Raw genomic sequence first — 21,061 nt, 5'->3', positions numbered from 1 at the left:
AAATATGAGCCATGAGTTAGTTCACTCCTTAAGCCCCAGGATGATAAATATCCCAGTACCTTGTGTAATCTGTTTGTCACTCAATGATAAATTATTGTAATCTAGTTACCGTGAAACCTGTCAGATGCCTTTACATTGAATAGGTATTTCATAAAAATGCAATGCTAGCTCTTAGTTTAAACTATCTTCTCCCTTCATTGTAAAGGATAATAATTTTATAGTGTGAACAGAGAAATTTCAAAACTGATATGATGGATATCAAAATTTCTGCCTACTGTGTACAAATGGTATTCTGCACTGGTTTTGATACTTACCAGCTCCTTAAACACCGAATTCACTACCCTGCAATTAAAAAACAGCAGCTGGCCTGTGCCAGGTGAATTGGGCTAAGGGGCTATTTATTTGTGGTGTAGATGTTCAGGCTCGCTCTGTAGCCTGAGCTCTGGGACCCTCCCTCCTTGCAGGGTCCCAGAGCCAAACATTTACATCGCAATTAAACAGCCCCTTAGCCTGAGCACCACAAGCCTGAGCCTGGCATAGGCCAGCCAGGGTGCCTAACCGCAGTGTAGACATACCCTTAGTCATTTTGTCTCCATAAATCCAGGACCAAGGAAACTAAGTTAAAAGATAAATGTATAAAGCAAGATGCTAAACTTCTGAGGTTCGCTAAAACTAAAATCTTACAATAGTCAAATTTCATTTGGGGGCAGGAAAGAGAAATCAAAATCAGTCCACTGGATTGATTTTAGACTTTTATTTTTGTGTATCAAAAATCACTGACTGAGCTTTCTTTTAATCTCACATCACAGAATACTTGAAACTATCTGCAATTTGTTTTGACCTACAAACAAAAATAGCTTGTTCTTGAACCAGGACTATTTCTAAGTAGTTAAAATACAAGAACAAAACATTTATAGCACTTGTACATTCACTGTGATGCAGGAGTTCTGGGCTCCACTTGCATAAAGCTAGTGGATGTCCGTATGCATTAGCCATAACAATTTTTTAATTTGCTATCTTCAGTGTTAAGTTCCTGATGATGATCTTCTGTTCTTACAGATCTACATTGCCAGGGAGGGGATCAATAGTAGCTATCAGAACTTGTTTTTTTGAGTATCATTGGAAGTAAAATTTCTCCCTTGAAAATACATTATATGGATTATTCCATACCAGACCATAGAAAGAGTATATGATTTGGGTTGAAATACTTAAATATTTTCCATTGGGTAATGTGGCTGATCATCCATCATGAGTGACTTAAAGATTTCACTATGTAAAAACAGTTTATAGAAGTTCTCTAATTCTTTGGGATTAAAAAAAATTACAGCAGATACTGCTATAGAAATCTAGCATCAACCTTGGCACAGCTCCGTATCAGGTAAGGTTAGAGAGTTAAATCACCACTAAAACACTCATAAAGAGAAAGATTTCACTTTTGCAGTGAAGTTAAACCTTGACATATGGATCAAGCATATGAGTCAACTTCCAGGACAAATTAAAATTTAATAACCAACATTTTTAGCAATTTCTTGGTCTGTAGTTACCCACAACAGACTTGACATAAAAGGAACAAATTTAATCTTTACAGTTATTTGCCAGACAAATGAAGCTGTAGTAGGACACCTACATTGCATTTGTGACATCTAGGTGATTAAATGAAGCAAATGACAAAAGACTACTGGAAATGAACAAGGTGAGGCAATATTAGCACTTAGAGACCTAATTAAGTTATCTATGACATGATTTGCAAGCTACTTAACATGGTTTCCCTTTTTCTTAAACAGCTAATTAAAGATATACACTATCAGAGGCCAACTGAATGGTAAAAAGCTTAGTAAAGGGGAACAGAGCCTTTTCATTCCTAAATTAGTGGTTTAAATCTGGACCTATTTGGTAATGACTAAAATACATTAGCATAGGCCAATCCACTCCTGTTGAAGTAAATGGTAATCTTTCCACTGATCTGAAAGAGAGCTGGATCAGGTCTAACCTTTGAGGCATGTGAAATGAGTTGGTCAGTTCCTCATGATTGAGTGGGCCCATCAGTATACACCTTTTTGGCACTCTCAGCAGATAAGCTAAGGGTTTTAATTTGCTTTAAATGTTAGTTTTGAATTTCAGGGCAGTAGGTCAGGTGATGTAACTTCTGGATACTGCAGTGCTGTGTATGGAAATACCTAGGATGGGTGTGTGTGATTTACCTGCAGCAGCTCGCAGAGCCATGGTGTTTGTAATTTCTGGGTACCCCATCAGGACAGTTTTGATTATGTTCTGTGCAAGGTGGAAATTGACTGGCCTCTGTGTAGACTACTTCTGCCTGCCATCTTTTGCAGCCCAGGGTTTCCCCACAATTCTGGACATCTTGGCTGCTCTCCTCTCTATAGCATGCAGATAGATCAGTGTTTTGGTGCTGCATGGTCTGCCCATGCCCCCTCTGATCCTGCTTGCTGCTAGAGTCTTCATCTCTGCAGCAGCAGACAGTGGCGGTTTTTTTCCTCCTGCCCTTATTCCCACTGTTTTAACTTTTCTGCCCAGTTTTTTGGGTTAGTGAGAGCTGTTCTCCCTCCTTGGCATTCTTCTTCCTCCCAGGTCGGTTAACCCTCCCTGAGCCTCCACTGCAGCATCTCCCTGCTGGCTCCTCTGTCCCTTACAGCATGGCAGAACAGCCAAGAAAGCACAGAGTTGATCTGAGTGGTGCTCTATATCTGAGGCAGCATTTCCAGATTCAGCAGATGTCAGGCTGTGCCCAGCCTTCTGTCCCTAAATCCGTGGGGACCCAAGGCTGCAACTCAGGCAAGTCCCTACCCACCAAGGCAGCTGTGACTCCAATGGGAGGAAAAATAGGCCACGAACCCCAGTGCAGAGAAGAGAGAGGCTCCAAAAGTGAGGAGCACCCTGACTACTCAACTCTAGAGGTAAGTCCCACGGGACCTCTACAGAACGAAGAGAGGAAGCTTGCGAGGCCACGTCATTCCACCCCCCAAATCTTAAAGTGGGTCCGGAGCACCCTAGGGAAAGAAGCAGGGTTTCTAATCAGCTCCCAACCTGCCCAGGAGTGCTCTGACAAGTTCCCCATTCCCTATGGAATGGGACCCAGTGGGGAGGATTCTGAGACAGACCTCTTGAGAGGGCTCCAGGCCTTAAGGAAGGCAAGCTGCAACAAACCTCCCCAAAGTCACAGCAGGGCTTCTCCACTCCCAAAGCATGCTAAAAGCTTTTTTTAAAAAAAATCTAAACAGGGAAAGTAAAAGCGCATACAACCCAGGAGATGAGTCCTTTTCTGCCTCCTCCACTGAAGAAGGCAAGCTGCCTGGTTCTAAAACCAGAGTAGGCTCCTGGGTGTAAGCTTCAGAGAAAGTTTCTTCCCTCAAAATCCTCCACTTAGGCTGTCTTACCCCTTCACTCCTTTGAGAAAGTGATGAATGGAACAAGCCTGGTAAGGGCAGGCATATTAACAAGAGTGACCTCAGCCTTTCTTAACATTCAAAAACCAAAGGGCTCTATTGCTGAGACATCAAAGGTCACTGTCACTGTAGCATTCCTCGCCAGGGATATAGTTATTCCCTCACGAGGAGAGTTCTATCCTAAAGAACCCTTGGATAGAAAGATGCAGGCCACTCTGAACAAGGGCTTCGAAGCCTCTTCCACCAACCTCTGAGCATTTCTGGCAGCTACCTACTTTCCAAGAGCATCTATTTCCTAGCAGGAATATCTCAAAGCTCTTTAGGATAGAGATCATCCTACCTTGGGCTCCACTTTAAGGAGTCACTAGCAACAGCGTTTGCATGAGCCATAGCTTCCAGCCCAGTAGCCATGCACTGCCTATGGTTCACTCCCTGGAAGGTGGCTACTCACTCTATGCAGGTCCTGTGCTCAGCCAAGTTTACAGGCTCCCTCCTTTTTGAAGAAAACATGGATAAAGTGGTGGCTAACTGGATTTTGCCACATTGTCTCTCCTTTCCCCATTAAGGTCCCCCAGGAGAGGATATAAACCGGCCTTCAGAGAGGTGCTCTTTTTGCTCCTCATCCTCAGAGGTACCAGCAAAGCCACAATAGATTCCTCCAGGGAAAACAGTGGATTGAAAGTCTAGAGAGACCTCAGTCTCCCTGCCTGCCCTCTCCCCATCCACTTTGACACATCACATCGGCCTCCACCCAGAGCTAAAGCTGGGGTCAAAATCTCCCATTTCCTAAAAAAATGGTTTTCATTGACCATGCCCAAGTGACTCAGGGAACAGTGACCCCATAAAACACAATCTGATCCAGAAGGAAATCTCATTTTGTGGATATGGGAGTGATAGAATACCTTCCCTCAGAAGAAAGGTTCTGCAGGTTCTACATCTTCATTATGCAACAGTGAGGGTAGGGAGGGGGTGCATCAGAGTCATTCTTGACCTCAAAAGGCTCAACAAGTGTATGAAGAAAACAAAGTTTGAGATGGAGACCATGGTCTTTACAGTGTCTTCCCTGTCCCAGGGGCTTCCTGACTGCAGTAGATCTAGTGGAATCTTATCACCATATCCCTATCAGACCATGCCACTACAGACTTCTGAGGTTTGCATACAGCAGGAGACATATCAGTTCCTAACACTCCCATTTGGCCTGTCCTTGGCCCCTGGGGTTTTTACCAAGATGTTGGTACTGGTAAGCGCCAGACAGGTCACAGGGAACTCACCTGTATCCCCTCCCGGACAACATCCTGCTCAGAGCTCCATCACCGTCAGCAGTGCTCAAGGCTACTACTTGGATGTGGAATCTCCTCCATGTGCACGGCTTCATCATCAGTGCCAAGAAAAGTTGTTTGCTTTTACCCAGGAATTTATTTTCTTGCTCCAGAGCCAGAGGAGGCATTATGCCTCCAACTGCAAGGACTCCTAGTGGTGTGCATAGGGATCGCTCCACGGGCACAAGCACGCAGCCGATGTCTTCAAAGCTTGCATATGAAAGATGCAGGACTCCCCACAGCCCATGAAAAATCAAGGATGGGTTCTAGCACAGGTGTTCAACTCCTTATAACAGTGGTCAGTCCATGACAGGGTCCACAAAGGCCTGCTGCTCTGCCTTGCAAATCCTTTAGGCCTTGTAACGCCTACCAAGGGCCTCTGGAGCAAGGAGGAAAAGGCTCACAGCATAAACCTATCGCTGAGAGCAATCAGGTTAGCTCTGCAACGGTTCCAGCCTCGACCCGGGGGGCGGGAACTATATCCTGGTTCAATCAGACACTAAGACTACAGCTGGGTACTTAAACAACCACCAGGGAGCACGAGGAAACAATGGGACTACCAAGGGGAGCAGAACCGTTCCTGCTTTCCCTGGGACTCCGCGACCCGCATCAAAGGGCACCTGAAGCAAAAGGCAGAGCAAGGGAGGCAGACCCCCGATCCGCGAGGACAGATGCCCTGTCCCACAGGTGGCCTCAGGGCCCCATTGCCACAAAACGAGAGCAGAGAACAAGACTGAGCCCACCGCATTGGCCACCGCGACCTCGGTTCTCACACCCGCCACGGGCGCCCCCGCTCCAGCATCACCCAGACCCGAAATCGCTTCAAAGCCCACACCCGCCTCCCCCCCTTGCTGGCCCCCTCCCGTCCCCCCCCCCCCCCCCTCCAACGTGTGTGTGTGGGGGGGGAGGGTCGGGGTCTGATTCGGCGCAAGACCTGCCCTAATCCAACATGGCGCCTCTCCCAACCTCCCGCAGCTGCGCGCGCGGACGAGGAGGGGGCGCTCTAGGCCGCGGTCTCTCCCTCTCGGTGGCTGGCTGGCCGGCCGGAAGCTACTGCCGCGTTCCTTCCGGGTTGAGAGACGGAGAGTTCGGGGCGCGCGCGCAGGAGGAGGACCGGTCGGGTCGCGTCGCTCCCCTCCCCCGCCCCTTCCCCAACCTGCCGGCCGCGTGGACTCTGGCCGCGCGGGGCGCGCGCTCGGCCGTTGCCGGGATGTGGTGTTGGCGGCGCGCGGGGCAGGAGCTGCAGAGGCCCCTCCGCGAGCGGCTCCTGCTGTCGCCCGGCTGGGGGTCACGCGCTGGGGCCGCCGCCGCCGCCGCCTCCTCCCTGCCCAGCGCGAGCCCGGGCGGTTTGTACGAGGCGCTGGCCCAGTCGGCCCCCGTGTACTGGGCGGAGAGCGGGCTGGCGGCGCTGCAGGCGGGCACCGGCCTGCCCTGGTGGCTCAGTATCGTGTGTGCCGGCGCCGCCCTGCGCACCGGCCTCACCCTGCCGCTGGCCGCGCACCAGGGCCACCTCCTGGCCAAGGTGGGTCCGAGATCCGCGGGGGCCCCCCGGTCCCATCTTCCCCGGTCCCGTGCGGGCACCTCGGGGCGCGGGGGGAGGTGGTGTGCCCTGCCCACGAGCCGCCCCTTCGCCTGTCACCCTCCCCGCTCGTGCTAGCCCTGTGGCGGCAACTGCTTGGCCACGAGTCAACCCACCCGCCGCGACCCCCTCACGCGAGCCCCTCCCCCCTCGCTTGGCCCGCCCCTCCCCCCTCACGCGAGCCCCTCCCCCCTCACGCGAGTCCCATCCCAGGCAGGTGTTTGTCCAACCTGCTCTGAAAAACCCTCCAGTGATGGACATTCCACCACCTCCCTGGGCAGCTTATTCCACTGCTTAACCCCCCTGACATCCTAATGTCCAACCTAAACCATCCTGGCTGCAATGTAAGCCCATTGCTTCTTGTCCTGTCCTCAGAGGTTAAGGAGAACAATGTTTCTCCCTCCTCCTTGGTCTATGTCTTACTGTCGTACCTAGCCAGAAAACAGAGGATAAGAGCGATGGGCTCGTGCAGTGCCCTCGCCACCGCCTTTGCAAGTAAGGCGCTTGGCAACCTGTGTAGCCAAGGAAACTAGCCCGAGAGTTTCTTAATGGCTGCTGGCTTCATGCCTGGCGGTACCCTGTCCTTACAGAGCTGTGTGGCTCTGGTGCAGACCAGCCAGTCAGTTGTCATGTGCCCCACTATGCTGCAGTGTCACATTATTTGTTGGGAGAGTGTAACTAAAGTAGTGATGTAGCATTGTAATCTAATGTGATCTCTGCTCCCTCTCAGGAACAATATTCAGAGGTAAGACTGACGTAGCTTAGACATTGTTAACACATATGGTGCTCTCTGTGGTTGTGTCTACATTAATTTTAACGAAATATTCCCCCCAGTGCTACCACTCAGCTGCCTTGGTGGATGCCCTTTTGTAGACAAGAGTTCAGCAGCTTCTAAATACTAGATATGCTGCCTCATGAATTATTCCACACATAATACAGTCTAATCCATTTTATTCTACAGCATTTATTATGTATATGTAATATGTTCTAGCATGAAATGCTGTGTACGTGTAAAACTAAAATGTACAATTAGAAAAGGTTTAAACTGTGTAGTACACGTAATTGCTACTCTATGAAGAATCACAACTCGTTATGTTTAATTTTCTTATTGTGTAAAAATGAAAACCTAGTTAAGTATCTCCACTGTTGGATATGTTTTTGGTAAGCCATTAGGATGATGTGAATCATTTACACAACTTTTTCAGCACCACTGATGTTCCCCATAGATCCTGCAAACCAACCAAGTGCTGGCTTGTTAAAATATTTTGTAGAACCTAACAGAATCACAGCAAAAGTGTTGCAGGTGAAGCCTTTTGAATCACAGGATAATATACCTTTTGATATTGCACTAAAGAGAGTAGACAGTGTATCAGCTGTAGTGTTGGCGATAAAATGCTTCACTGCTAAAGAATTGCAGAATCCTTTGCAACACTAGAATTAAAACAGCCATGTTTTATTTGAGTAAAGAGGCTGTATTTAACCAGTCTTGCTTTTATTCTTTGTGTTCCTGTCTACAAGATGTGAGAGGATACTTTTCCCTCCTTTGTAAAGTATTTCAGGATCTCAGGATAAAAAAGCACCGTGAAAATGCCAAGTATTTTATTAGTTTCAATTTAATATAAGAGGCAATTGCTTTGTAATAGTGCACTTAGAATGCAAAAAGTAATGCCAAAAACAGCTGCTGGAAGGTTACAGCCAGTAGTGGTTCAGCTAATATGGACCACTGGCAAAGAATGCAGTAAAATTTTCTGTAGCTATTGCTTGTAATGTTGCAGAATTAACAGACTCAGCCTAACACAGTCCTTTGTGGTACACTGATCTCTGGTTAGGTAGGTAGGTTTGTTTGGTTGTTTGTTATTCACTCGGCAGTAAATATCAATAGCACATCCTTTGTGACCGCAACACTCCTTATTTAGTTGGGAATTTACACTTTCAAAGCACTGGATAAGGGTGAAGTATTACTAAAACTCAGCTATTAATGTGCCTTTCTCAGGAGAGTCCAAAATAGTAAGAGCAGAAGTGTGACAGGAAATCCAGCCCAGGAAATCTTTTTCCTGTTTCCATTTTGCTACTGGTAAGGGAAAAGTGAGGCTTGAGAAAATGGACAGAAAATGGTAGTTTTGATTTCACCATACAGAATCAGTTCAGGCATAACTCTTTTTTTCCTTGTTTTTTGGACAATTAAAGTAACTTTAAACTGGTGCTGTTAGTTATTGGCACTACATGTGTGTCTACACACTGAACCAGTTATAATGCAGGTGTGGCAGAGACCATTTTATACCAACCACAAATTCAGAGGAAGTAATCCTCTAGTGTGGTTTTGTAAAAGAGATGTTGTGTAGTAATACATCTGAATGGTAGCAATCCATTTTGACCTTGCTAGCTAGTTGTCACATGGTTCTCCATATCAAAATAAGTATGGTATGTTGTGGCCATCTTTTTTACTTTTTAAAAAGCTATTGAGTAATAGAGATGAATCATGCCACCTGTGATATTGTCCTTGTATCCTATAAAGCTCTCTGTAGCATTTGTGTGTTTTGCCTTACATAAGAATGGCCGTACTGGGTCAGACCAAAGGTCCATCTAGCCCAGTATTCTGTCTACTGACAGTGGCCAATGCCAGGTGCTCCAGAGGGAGTGAACCTAGCAGGTAATGATCAAGTGATCTCTTTCCTGCCATCCATCTCCACCCTCTGACAAACAAAGAGTCTAGGGACACCATCCCTTACCCATCCTGGCTAATAGCCATTAATGGACTTAACCTCCATGAATTTATCCAGTTCTCTTTTAAACGCTGTTATAGTCCTAGCCTTCACAACCTCCTCAGGCAAGGAGTTCCACAAGTTGACTGTGCGCTGCGTGAAGAAGAACTTCCTTTTATTTGTTTTAAACCTGCTGCCTATTAATTTCATTTGATGACCCCTAGTTCTTGTATTATGGGAATAAGTAAATAACTTTTCCTTATCTACTTTCTCCACATCCCTCATGATTTTATATACTTCTATCATATCCCCCCTTAGTCTCCTCTTTTCCAAGCTGAAAAGTCCTAGCCTCTTTAATCTCTCCTCGTATGGGACCCGTTCCAAACCCCTAATCATTTTAGTTGCCCTTCTCTGAACCTTTTCTAGTGCTAGTATATCTTTTTTGAGATGAGGAGACCACATCTGTATGCAGTATTCGAGATGTGGGCGTACCATCGATTTATATAAGAGCAATAATATATTCTCCTTCTTGTTCTCTATCCTCTTTTTAATGATTCCTAACATCCTGTTTGCTTTTTTGACCGCCTCTGCACACTACGTGGACATCTTCAGAGAACTATCCATGATGACTCCAAGATCTTTTTCCTGATTCGTTGTAGCTAAATTAGCCCCCATCATATTGTATGTATAGTTGGGGTTATTTTTTCCAATGTGCATTACTTTACATTTATCCACATTAAATTTCATTTGCCATTTTGTTGCCCAATCACTTAGTTTTGTGAGATCTTTTTGAAGTTCTTCACAGTCTGCTTTGGTCTTAACTATCTTGAGCAGTTTAGTATCATCTTGTTCACAATCAGGAGTCCATAGAGAACAAATATATTAATTTCATGTTTAGGCACAAATATTACAAATTCTCTTACCAATACTTCTTCATACTTGTATCTTGCCATATTGACTGCAAAAATATCAAACTCCATTTTCAGTGCTACATCCTGGGGCCTGATCCTATTGAATTAAATGAGATTTTTGCTATAGACTTAGTGGCTGCAGAATCATACCTTATAAGGCTGTTCAAAACATGGGTGAGGGGATTCCACCATGTGTTTTTGTATAACAATTGTGTACAGACCCTTTTATATACTTAAAAACCTATAATAAATTATAATATGCAACCAACACTTGTACTTATGTTTTTTATCACCTGGTAAGATTGATGTTTCATTTGTTGTTTTTGTTAGAAATACTTAGGCATTCTCACTCAAGTTCCTCAAAAGCCCAATATATATAGAGGCAGGAAACACCCACAGATGCATGCATTTCACTTTACAGTACACATACAAGATGATATGGGGTAGAGAGACTGGTTGCAGATGGAACTCTTTAATTTTGCTGTATAATCATTTCTTTCTTTTCTTTAGCTAGCTGGAAAATTTGCAGCCTGAAATAGAAAACCTAGCTAAGCGTCTTCGCTATGAAGTTTCAATTCGTGGGAAGCAACTGGGTTGGTCTGAAAAAGTTGCTAGGTAAGATAACAATTGTACAGTATCTTACAAATCCACTTGGGCTGAAAATAAGAGGCATATATAAAGATGATGGCAATATGTATATATAAAAAGGCTCTACAAATCTGACACTAAAATCATGGATTCTGGCTTACTATTTTTATATAAAACTTTTCTGTGTTATTTACATAGACATTTAGGGAATGTGCTCATTTGAAGCACTGAATCTGTGATGGACTAAAACTTATAAGGCCAATTCCTGTTTCCACTGAAGTGAGTCTGGGTTTAATTGTTGACTTCAGTGGGACCAAGATTTGACACATAGCTATGGTTTCTAAATCTTTGTTAGGAGTGGATGGCAGGACCTGGCTGTGTCAGCTTTACTACATCCAGTGATTTCCTCATGCAAGGGGGAGGCTCAGTGGTTTGAGCATTGGCCTGCTAAACCCAGGATTGTGAGTTCAATCCGTAAGGGGGTCATTTAGGGATCTGGGGCAAAAATCTGTCTGGGGATTGGTCCTGCTTTGAGCAGGGGGTTGGACTAGATGACCTCCTGAGGTCCCTTCCAACCCTGATATTCTATGATTTGAAGAGGAATCCCCAGCTGTCCTGGTATGGTAGCTCTATCTCCTTTGCAGTGTCAGAGTGATGTAAATGGGACTGAGTGCAGTCTGAGGATCTGGCCTGTGGTCTGTACACTGAGGACCTTGTAGTCTTAAATCAGATAAATACAACACACAGAATAAGACATCGAACAGTATTGCTAGGAAACAGAGATGGAGAAGATGTTAACATTAGAAGCCCACAGAAAAGAAAAGGGTTTGAAGGGTGAGATTGGAGGTGATTGGCAGACAACAAATGGAAGGCTCTCAGCTCATAAAGGGAGAACTCCCTGGTTTGACTTCATTCACCTGGTACTCCAGTGCAATATTTGAAATGAACTAAGTGTGATATGCAACCTGTGGTTTATTATTTCAGAATTTGAAAAGTTATATTACAAGGAGTTTTGTTTTGTTTTCTAATCAGGTTCCATTTCAGGAAGAATATGGGAAGAATTGTTTCAGAATTGTATATTCGAGACAACTGCCACCCCTTCAAGGCTAGTCTGTTGATGTGGATACAGATTCCAGTGTGGGTGTTTGTTTCCATAGCTTTGCGTAACTGCAGTGTAGGTGCAGCAGACTCAGAAGGTGATCATTCCGAACAGTTGTATTGAAAATATACATCTGTTTTAATAAATACACTTCTCCAGTTACAATTTTTACAAACATGGTTTGGTTTTAAATTTAAGAATTTGAGTTGTTGAGTTTGAGATGTAAGATTGTTGAAAAAATAGCCCAAACATAGCTAAGTGACTAATATGAATAATACTGTATTTGTAAGACTTTTGATTAGGCATGTCATAGATGCTGTGCCACTCGTCCATGTAATCCAGAAGCCTACCTCTTGCCTGTTCCCATACTTTTTGCACCCCAGATTGTTCTGGTAGATCAGGAACTCAGTGCAGCCATAGCCACAAAATAACCTTTCTGTTCACTCAGAGAGTTCATTTGCCAGTAGTGCCTATAAGGGTATTTCTACACTGCACTATAGTGCAGCTCTGAGCTGAAAGAGCAAAGTGGGATGCGTGGGATGATCAGTTAACAGCAGTGCTGGAATTTGAGCTCTAGGAACAATCTAAAATCTGTTGGGTATGCTCCTTGGGCACTAAATTATTTTGTGTGCTTTGCAAGCCAAAGTAATAGAAGTCATACTTAATATGTAAAGATACTAACGCAACAGTATGCTTAAAATTAAACTGTGGGGTTTTCTCTCATTATAAAGCCTTAACTTTAGATAAAATAAAATGCGTTCATCAAGATGGTATTTTATTTTATCCTATCTGCAATATTGGTGTTTTGACCGTTTAAAGAGTAGATTATGATATGCAGGATTAACCCAACATATGATGCTTTTGTGTTGATTCAAATGCCATGATATCTTGTATTCCAAGTCTAACAAAGTACTTTGGTCGCTGCGGGTTCCTGCACTGGTGAATATTGTGTCTTTAATGGCATCCCCCATATGAGAGAGACTTTTGAACTTTAGTAGGCAGATTTTAAAAATAATTGTAATGCTCCTGTTCCTCTGGCACATGACATTGTTTAAATTGCTAAATATTATTGGGCTAAATAACTTGTCATTTAGCCCAATAAAGTTTAGCTACTATTAGGAAAATTGTTTGTTATAAAAATTTTTCGGTTAGGGACAGAAGATTCAGAACAAGTTATTTTTCATCATCTGTTTGCACCAAATCCTGTCAGCCTGCAGTTCTCACTAATAATTTCCTTTTCTTGTTAGATGGCAGACTGCCTTCACTTTTAATCTTTTGGATTAAAAGCTTTTTTTAAAAAGACATCATTATATAAATAAAGAGAAACTAATAATTCGTGTTTGCAAAGTGAATTTCCAACTGATGCTTTGTAAGAACCAGTTTTTTAAGTCAGTGATAAATACAACATTCTCTCAAATCCACTTTGGATTTCTTTGATTTGGAATTCTTTGATTTCTATATGTCCTTTATATCACATAGTGGATTTTGTCTTGTAATCATTTCACAGTCTATAGGTAGGTACAGTTTTCAAATGTCCAAATGTATGTTTGATAGTAAGTGTGAGTAAGACTTAAATGTGAGTTTATGCTGCTACCTGGCAGGGGAAGGAGCTTTCCTACTTGGGATTTATATATTTCATTACATCAGTTCCTTGCCCTGGTTCTGAGGGAAAGGAAGGATTAAAATTGCCAGTTGGCACCAAAAAAAAAAAAATGCATTGCCACAGAGTAACAAAAATGTTTACTTTGAAAGTCCAATTTAAAAGCAAAGTTATGCATAATTTTGACTGACCTTGAGGAGAATGACGTACTAAATATATATATGTATTTTAAACAGTCCTTGCAGTTCAGGAACAGCTGTCGACAGGTGGAACCCTGTGGTTTACAGACCTTACTGTACCAGATACTACATGGATTTTGCCAGTCTCACTTGGGCTCCTCAATTTGCTGATAGTGGAGGTATGTTGCTGGTGAATGTTGGACCATTGTGAAAATTATAATTCTTTCTATAAAGTTAGGACTGGTTCACGACTACCTTACAAAGTGTAAAAATACCGTGGCAGCTTCTGATTATAAATATGCACCTTAATTCATGGTCTAGAAGGGAAAAACTGCATAATTGTTTCAAGGTTGAAGTTGTATGGGTCCTGCACATTGTAATTGCTGATAAATTCTAATGTGCCATTTCAGAAACTGCTTTTATGTAGCTTAACCTCAGAAAAGTTTACTCTTCACTCCAGAGTGATTCCTGTGAGAATACTTTAATTAGCCTATTGCATTTTATTAACACTGCAGCTTGTAAAGGTTAAGGTTTTGGTGTGTGACTAATACATTCCCGTGGGCTGCATTTACCAGCGGCTTTCTTTTCCATGTTAGAATGACGTAGTTCCACTTTTAATGTATTGTAAGTGATGATTGTGGGTACAGTAGGTATGATTCTAAATGAGCTGAAAACTTGATAAAAGCAAACGACTTAAAATATTAAGTTAAAATAGTAATTGAGAAAATGTGCTTTATTGTTATTTTAAGAAAGCAAAGGGATTGAGAGACTGGAACCTCTTATAGACATCATCAAGATTAGCCAGTGCATCTCAGCCCTTAACTATTTGAACCCATTTTCCAAATGAACAAGTAGGTTTATTTCCACTCCTGAGAAGTATGCTGTCCCAACATTGAGAACTCACATTGTACTGTAAAAAAATTACATTCATCACTTTAAAAATAGAAAGTAAAGAGATTTCTCTTTCATAATTAAAACTAGTAAACATTGCATAGTACATGTGTTTGAGAAGACATGTTAAAAAGTGTAAAATCAAGAATATTTTACTAATTTTGAACTCAAGCTTTTTTTATACATTTGTTACATCATAAACAAGAATATGTCCTACACGTACAACAGAAGTTCACAGATATTGGGGCACTACACACGCAAATCTGTGGTCTCTTTTTCGGCATCCTTGATGAGTCCAAAGATGCTCCTTCATTGTGTGGGGAGGCAAGATCAAACAGAAAATAAAATGACAATTGAAAGGAAAGAAAAGTGGCTTACACATTAAACCAGGCCTCATTATAAATTCTTGTTGATATACTGAAATTTTTGGAATAAGAATGAGAATGTTAATGAATATTAAAAATAAAATATGTAGAGGAGTCTGGATTCCCCATGTTCTTGCTCTTTTGCAAATCTCTGCAGAAATAGTTACTGTTTAGTCTCTCTCTGTTATAAATCACAGTCCTCCTCATTGCCTTCATGTGTCTGGATTTCATTCTTGTTCTGTTTTATTTTTTCCAAGTAATGTGGATTAGGACAGTTTTGCAAAATGAAAGTCAAGGTTTGACTATACACGTTCTGCTTCCGTTCAATTATTCATTAAGTAGGTTGGGGATAATGGTCCATCTCTTCTCAGTAGCCATCTCTCAGAGGACTGTGCTTGAGGATCAGGTGTTGGAGGCTTATTCAATGTGCAAAAGCTATTCTCCTGTGAAATAATGTGCTCTTAAAATGTTTTAGATGGATGACTCTTAGTCTTGGTATAAAATCTGCCAGGAAAGGATTGAGTATTGACTGTAAGGCACCAAACAAATTAAAGGAAGGAATTTATCAATGTTTTAAATTTACTTGATTTGAGCTTCCCAATAATTGAAAAGAATGTGAAAAAAATATTTGGGTGTAACAAACCTGTTCTAACATTGACTGTGCATTTTTAACTTCCCTTGTATTAAAAAAAAAAGTTTTTCTCTGGTTTGTGTGTGTGTGTTTGTTTTTTTTTTTTTTTTTTTTTTTGCCTCTTCAGATCTTTGCTCTGCGAAAACTTGAACTGTCCAGGTTCCAGAAGTACATTACCAACTTCATTCGAGGACTGTCAATACTGATGATTCCTATTGCTGCAACTGTACCTTCAGTAAGTACAAAACATAATCGTGTGTAGTAGGTGAGAGACTGCATTAGTCATGTCTGTGTTGGCCAGACTTGATTCATGGTGCTCTAAGTGCAGCCCAAGTGCACGGTCTATATTGCGGACCATAGTTGATATTATACTTCATACTATTTTAATAGCAGCGACTTCACTCAAGTAGTAGTGTGTGCAGGATTTGTAATCTATAAGGGTCACCATTCAATACTGCATATGGGAAAGGTGCTGTTTACACTTACATTACATTAGATGCAGCCTCTAGGGTCTTCCGAAAGTGTTATGTGCATCGTTACAAGCGCTGCACGTTTCATAATATGTAAGACACAGTAACAAGTAACCTCTTCCAAGGAGCTTACAATCTATAAGACAGACATAGATAAGACAAGATAGGCTGGGAGATCCACGGAAGCAGTTGACTTCAAATGTTAAACAAACAAATCATAGGATATCCGGGTTGGAAGGGACCTCAGCAGGTCATCTAGTCCAACCCCCTGCTCAAAGCAGGATCAATCCCCAGACAGATTTTTGCTACAAGGACTGAACTCACAACCCTGGGTTTAGCAGGCCAATGCTCAATGTGATGTGGCTAGAGTTTTTTGGGCCCCCTGGAAGTAATACTGGAACTGAGTGGTGTTCATTGCATGGAAGGGAGGACACAAAGTAGTTAAGACTGGCATCACTATAGAAAAGAGGTTGATAGAGAAAATAGAAACAAGACCAAGCTGTCAGTGGAATGGGTTTTTTAAAATTTGGTTTTGTTTTAATTATTTTGTATATAATGTGTATTTTTCTGATTACACTGTTAGAATCCAACAAAACTATTCTGTTAACTAGCCTATTGACAGTAGGTTGATCTAAATCCTACTATGCAAACTTTTACTGGAACGAATGAGATTTTTACATGGTGTTCATACTATGGTACATGTTCAATATGTATTTAAAAAAAAAATAAAAGTAGGTGCTTTCTAGTATTTTTGCCAAATATTAAAGAGAGAGAGCCCACAAACTCATTGTTTGTAACATCATTTTTTAAAAGTTGAGTATTAGAAAATATCTGGAGTTGGTCTATATTTGGGTTGACCTTGTGAATTGAAAGGCAAACCATGTTCATGTAACTAGAGACAGATGGCGTTGCATAAAAGGTTTATTTACTATAAGATCTGAACAACCTATAATTTAGATTTGCAGAATTTTCCGTGAGAGAATCTTGAAAATGTTTTTAGAGTAGATTTGTATGTGAAGAAATGCATGTTTAATTGTGTGTTTGAAGTGGTTAAGAGATTCTTGTACACCGTTGTTGAGCTTATCAAGCCTATTTAGACTAAAACAGGAAAAAAGGTGAAATGTGAATTTAAAACATTGGGTCTTGTAGTTTTGTCAAATTTTAGCATGGATCATATTTTTACAGTAGAGTTCAAAAACCCTGAAAAATAGGGTTTGTAATGGAAGCATTGCTTAACCGTAACTATTTATTTAAGGGTGAATATGTAGGAGAGTTGACTTTCTTAATAAGAAATAATTATTGTAGTTTGTGAAAAGCTACTGGAATTGCAGTGCTTTTATTGCCTTTTGGGTTGCTGAATGCTGTGTTCCTGTCTCCTTGCAGTCCATGGCTTTGTACTGGTTATCCTCCAGCTTCATGGGACTCTCACACAACCTGCTACTGCGCTCTCCAACTTTTCGTCGACTGTGCCACATACCAAGGACCAAGTCTGACTCAGACACTCCTTATAGGGATATAGTCTCTGCCTTTTATACTAAGTACTTTTTAAAAAAGTGATTCATTTTGCATTGGTGGAAGAACTACCCTATACAGGCAACTTGAGTAATTCATAAGTCATATTGTATTGAAATGTACCTATTTAATATGGGGCAAGTCTATGCTACCACGCTACATCAGCGCAGTTGCACTGATGCAGCTGCACTGCTGTAGCTCACCTGGTGAAGAAACGCTATGCTGACGGGAGGGCATCTCCCACCGACATAGCGCGGTGTGGACACTACTTTAAGTCAATGTCACTCTACGTCGCTCATGGGTGTGAAAAAGCCATCCCCTGAGCGACGAAAGTTACATCAACTGACGCAGTAGTGTATCCAAGCCCAGAGTGTCTCCTTGAAAGAGAATGTGAAAGGCTGTCGTTGGAACTGTATTTTTCCTAATAAAACAGTGGCTGTCTCTGACAAGAAGTGGAGTGGGTAATTGTACTAACTTCTTGGCGCAGTGCAAAATTGTTGGGATTTTTTTAGTTCATGTGGTGTTTTGTATGTTGGGTGTCCAACTAATAGCAGCTTCTTTCCTTTATTGGTAATACAGGATGAAGATAGATGTTAAAATTGTGGCTGATGTAGCTCTGCTATTTACACTGAATCTGATTTTAACTACAGGCTAGCGAACAACGATGTAGCTTTATTTGAAGACTGAATGGGTCACTGGGTTGGTAATGGTGTGCTAGGTCTCCTCTCTCAGACGCTTGTTCTGGTCCCAGGTTCAGATTCAGTAGTTGACCACATGTAGTCAATCTACTGGCCCATGGGAAAGTTCTATGGACAACTGACATGGTGTTTTTGTGAAACTACAAAGGTGGATTAATTGCCCACTCGTTTGCAGTGTCAGCCAACTAATCTGAAACAAGCTAGGAATCCATGGATTTACACAGCATGAGAAAGGTTCACTGCTACTATCCAGGAGAACAGGTGTAGAACTTTGTCTCAGGATACAAGGGTTCTGTTCTTGGCTCTCATGTTGAGCTTGTATAAGTTACTTCATCTCTCCATATTTTAGTTTCCCCATGTATAAAATGGGGATAATGATACTTATCCTGCTTTGTTTAAAAAAAAAAAAAAAAGGCATCATGTGAAAGAGCGTATTATTCTGGCAGTTGTCATAGGCACTGGTCTCACTTTTGTATAGAACTATGTCACACAGCTCTACAAGACCAAAAAACCATTGTTTTGTATGTCATGTACACACTGTGGAATGTGTTTAAGTTCAGTGTCCATAAAGGAATTAATTACTACAACATAAAATTGAAATGAAATGATTATTTTAATGGAATGCAAAAAGGTGCGGATATGGGAAGCCAGTTCAAATAATGTATTAAATACACAGTATCAAATGTAGAAAATGTTGGGGCTACTCACTGCACACATTGAAAGAATACATAACCATACATAGTCTTTCTGACAGCTGTCTGCACTCTCACCCTCCTCCTTTGCAGGTTCTTGCCTTGATTTGCTTTAATCATACGTCAGTAGGCAGTTGTGCCTTTATTCTGATGGGTCCGACAAGTTAAACTCCCTTTCCATTGAAGTTTCACAGCCATCTCCCAAAAATGAGATTTTTATTCTTCTAACCAGATGCATTTTAAAAAGGCCACTCTTGGATCCATGCTTGTTACCTTTCCCTCCCATTCCTTCTCCCTGTTTGTATCAGACCTCGTTGTTTGGCCTAATCTTTCCAGTTTGTTTGTGTCTTTTAGTGTAGATCATGATTAGCCCCCCAAGAACAGAGCTTAGAGGGAGGAATTTGTTTTATAAATACTTTTTAAATGACCAAAGGCTGGATTCAGCTCTTATTGAAATCAGTGGAATGGCGCTCATTGAATTCAATGTTGGTTTTGACCCTACATTCACAACTACTGAAACCAGAACAAGAAGCAGCATATTGCTTGTAATCTTGCTTTCAGTGTTTGTCATACCATTGGGACAAATTCATCCCTGTTGAATTCTTATGATCAGTGTTGTATTTGGCCCATTAAACTTTAACAAACAGAATCTCAAACTAAGTTCTGTAGGGAAGAAATGCCTGCTGTCTCTGTGGTTAGAGACAAGTGGGTGGACCTGGTGGAGAAGAGAGGAGTAAGTAGGGTCCCAGGCAGGTATAGAGAAGAGAAACAAGCTGACTGTTCGATACTCCTTAGCCAATGCTGAGGAGAACGGGGCGCTGTGGTGGTTTTGGCTGTTTCTCAGATAGCACAGAAGTGCAGCTGTTGCTCCACCAACTGACTGAAAAGCCTCCTGCCACAGACAGCTGTGGATGGTGTTAATCCAGGATTTGGCAGGTAAGTAGTGAAGATTTTTTCAAATACTTTGTTTAAAAATGTAAATGTTTAATTGTTAATCTTGGAGTTATTAATCCCTACTCGCCCACACCAGAATTGACACAAACATTCAATGTGCATTTAGCATACATCAGGGGTCGGCAACGTTTGGCATGCGGCTCGCCAGGGTAAGCACCCTATTCAGCACAAAGTGGCCCATTCTTCAAACACATCCTCGTTTTTTTTTTAAGTCTCTTGAACTAGGTAGATATACTATATGGCCAAACAAGGCAATGATGACACAAAAGCAGATGTGTCTGTTTCCAATACATCCACAAACATAACCTAGCTGTACCACTTGTGTCTGTATTTCTATTCTCAGTGTGAATGGAGATGCACTAAATTGCTGGACCCAATCCATCACTTACACCCACTTTGCTGGGCATGCAATATAAGGTGTGAGAAATACTTCTCCCCTTCCCTGACACCTGTGGAAAACACACTACACCGCTACCTCGATATAATGCTGTCCTCGGGAGCCAAAAAATCTTACCGTGTTATAGGTGAAACCGCGTTCTATTGAACTTGCTTTGATCCACCGGAGTGCGCAGCCCCAACCGCCCGGAGCACTGCTTTATCGCGTTGTATCCGAATTCGTGTTATATCAGGTCGCGTTATATCGAGGTAGAGGTGTACTTTTCCAGAGATCCAGTCACAGCTAGTAAAACTACTTCCAACACAGAAATGGAGAGCATCTTGAGGACTACATACACAACACTGCGGACTAGTGTAATCCAAGGGAAAATGCAGTCCTAGAGTTGGTCTGGGATGCTCAAATGCAACCCTAGAGTTTTCAGCAAGGTCCTGTTTAGTCTAATTTTTCAGTTGCACTTACAAAAATGAAAATGAGATTTGTCTATGGGCAGATTGAATTGGCTCAGGCAGTGTCTGAACTCCCAGTTGTTTTCTTTCCGTCACTAGATTGCAACTTTTACTACCAGTTTATTGTTTATTCAGTGACACAGCTTTAAAAATATAAGCTGTAACATTGAGTTATTTACTCAACCTAAAGATTTTATATAGGTACAGTTATAAAAATTACATTGGATTATATATTCTAACATATAGGTCTAAATCCTGAACTCATTTCTCATTTTATTTACTACTTTAGGGCTAGTGTGCAGTACAAAAAACCAGACACGCTCCCTGCCTCTATTAGATTAGTCAGAGATCCCAATCCTGCAAATACGCACCTATTTAAGCGTAAGCATTATGGAACTAGTCATATAGTTACCCAGGTAAGTGCAGGCTTGAGGACTAAGATTTGATCCATTTTTTAATAGTACTTTTAAATATCGTAACCCACTTTACAATGTAACTTGCTTAAGTCTTGTTGGGTAGAAAAATGAGGCAGTGAAAAGAAATGAAATATTGGTCTTGGCACCATATAAAATAGAAAAGAAGAAATAGAATGGTTTGTCCAACATTGCTTACAGGGTTTATTTC

General features: G+C 41.9%; 1 protein-coding gene across 1 annotated transcript; it reads left to right on the top strand.

The window, feature by feature from the left end:
• The first annotated feature begins 5,861 nt into the window (after positions 1-5,861).
• Positions 5,862-19,687, top strand: LOC112104482 (cytochrome c oxidase assembly protein COX18, mitochondrial). The gene is made up of 6 exons (XM_026653297.2): positions 5,862-6,245; positions 10,430-10,530; positions 11,536-11,699; positions 13,439-13,560; positions 15,396-15,503; positions 17,122-19,687. Exons 1-6 carry the CDS (start codon positions 5,934-5,936, stop codon positions 17,293-17,295), a joined length of 981 nt encoding a protein of 326 aa, XP_026509082.1. The 5' UTR covers positions 5,862-5,933; the 3' UTR covers positions 17,296-19,687.
• Positions 19,688-21,061: the final 1,374 nt, after the last annotated feature.

Source organism: Terrapene carolina, unplaced genomic scaffold (genome assembly GCF_002925995.2).
Source record: "Terrapene carolina triunguis isolate 2854851 unplaced genomic scaffold, T_m_triunguis-2.0 Scaffold136, whole genome shotgun sequence".
NCBI lineage: Eukaryota > Metazoa > Chordata > Testudines > Emydidae > Terrapene > Terrapene triunguis.
This window is presented reverse-complemented; position numbering and strand designations above follow the sequence as displayed.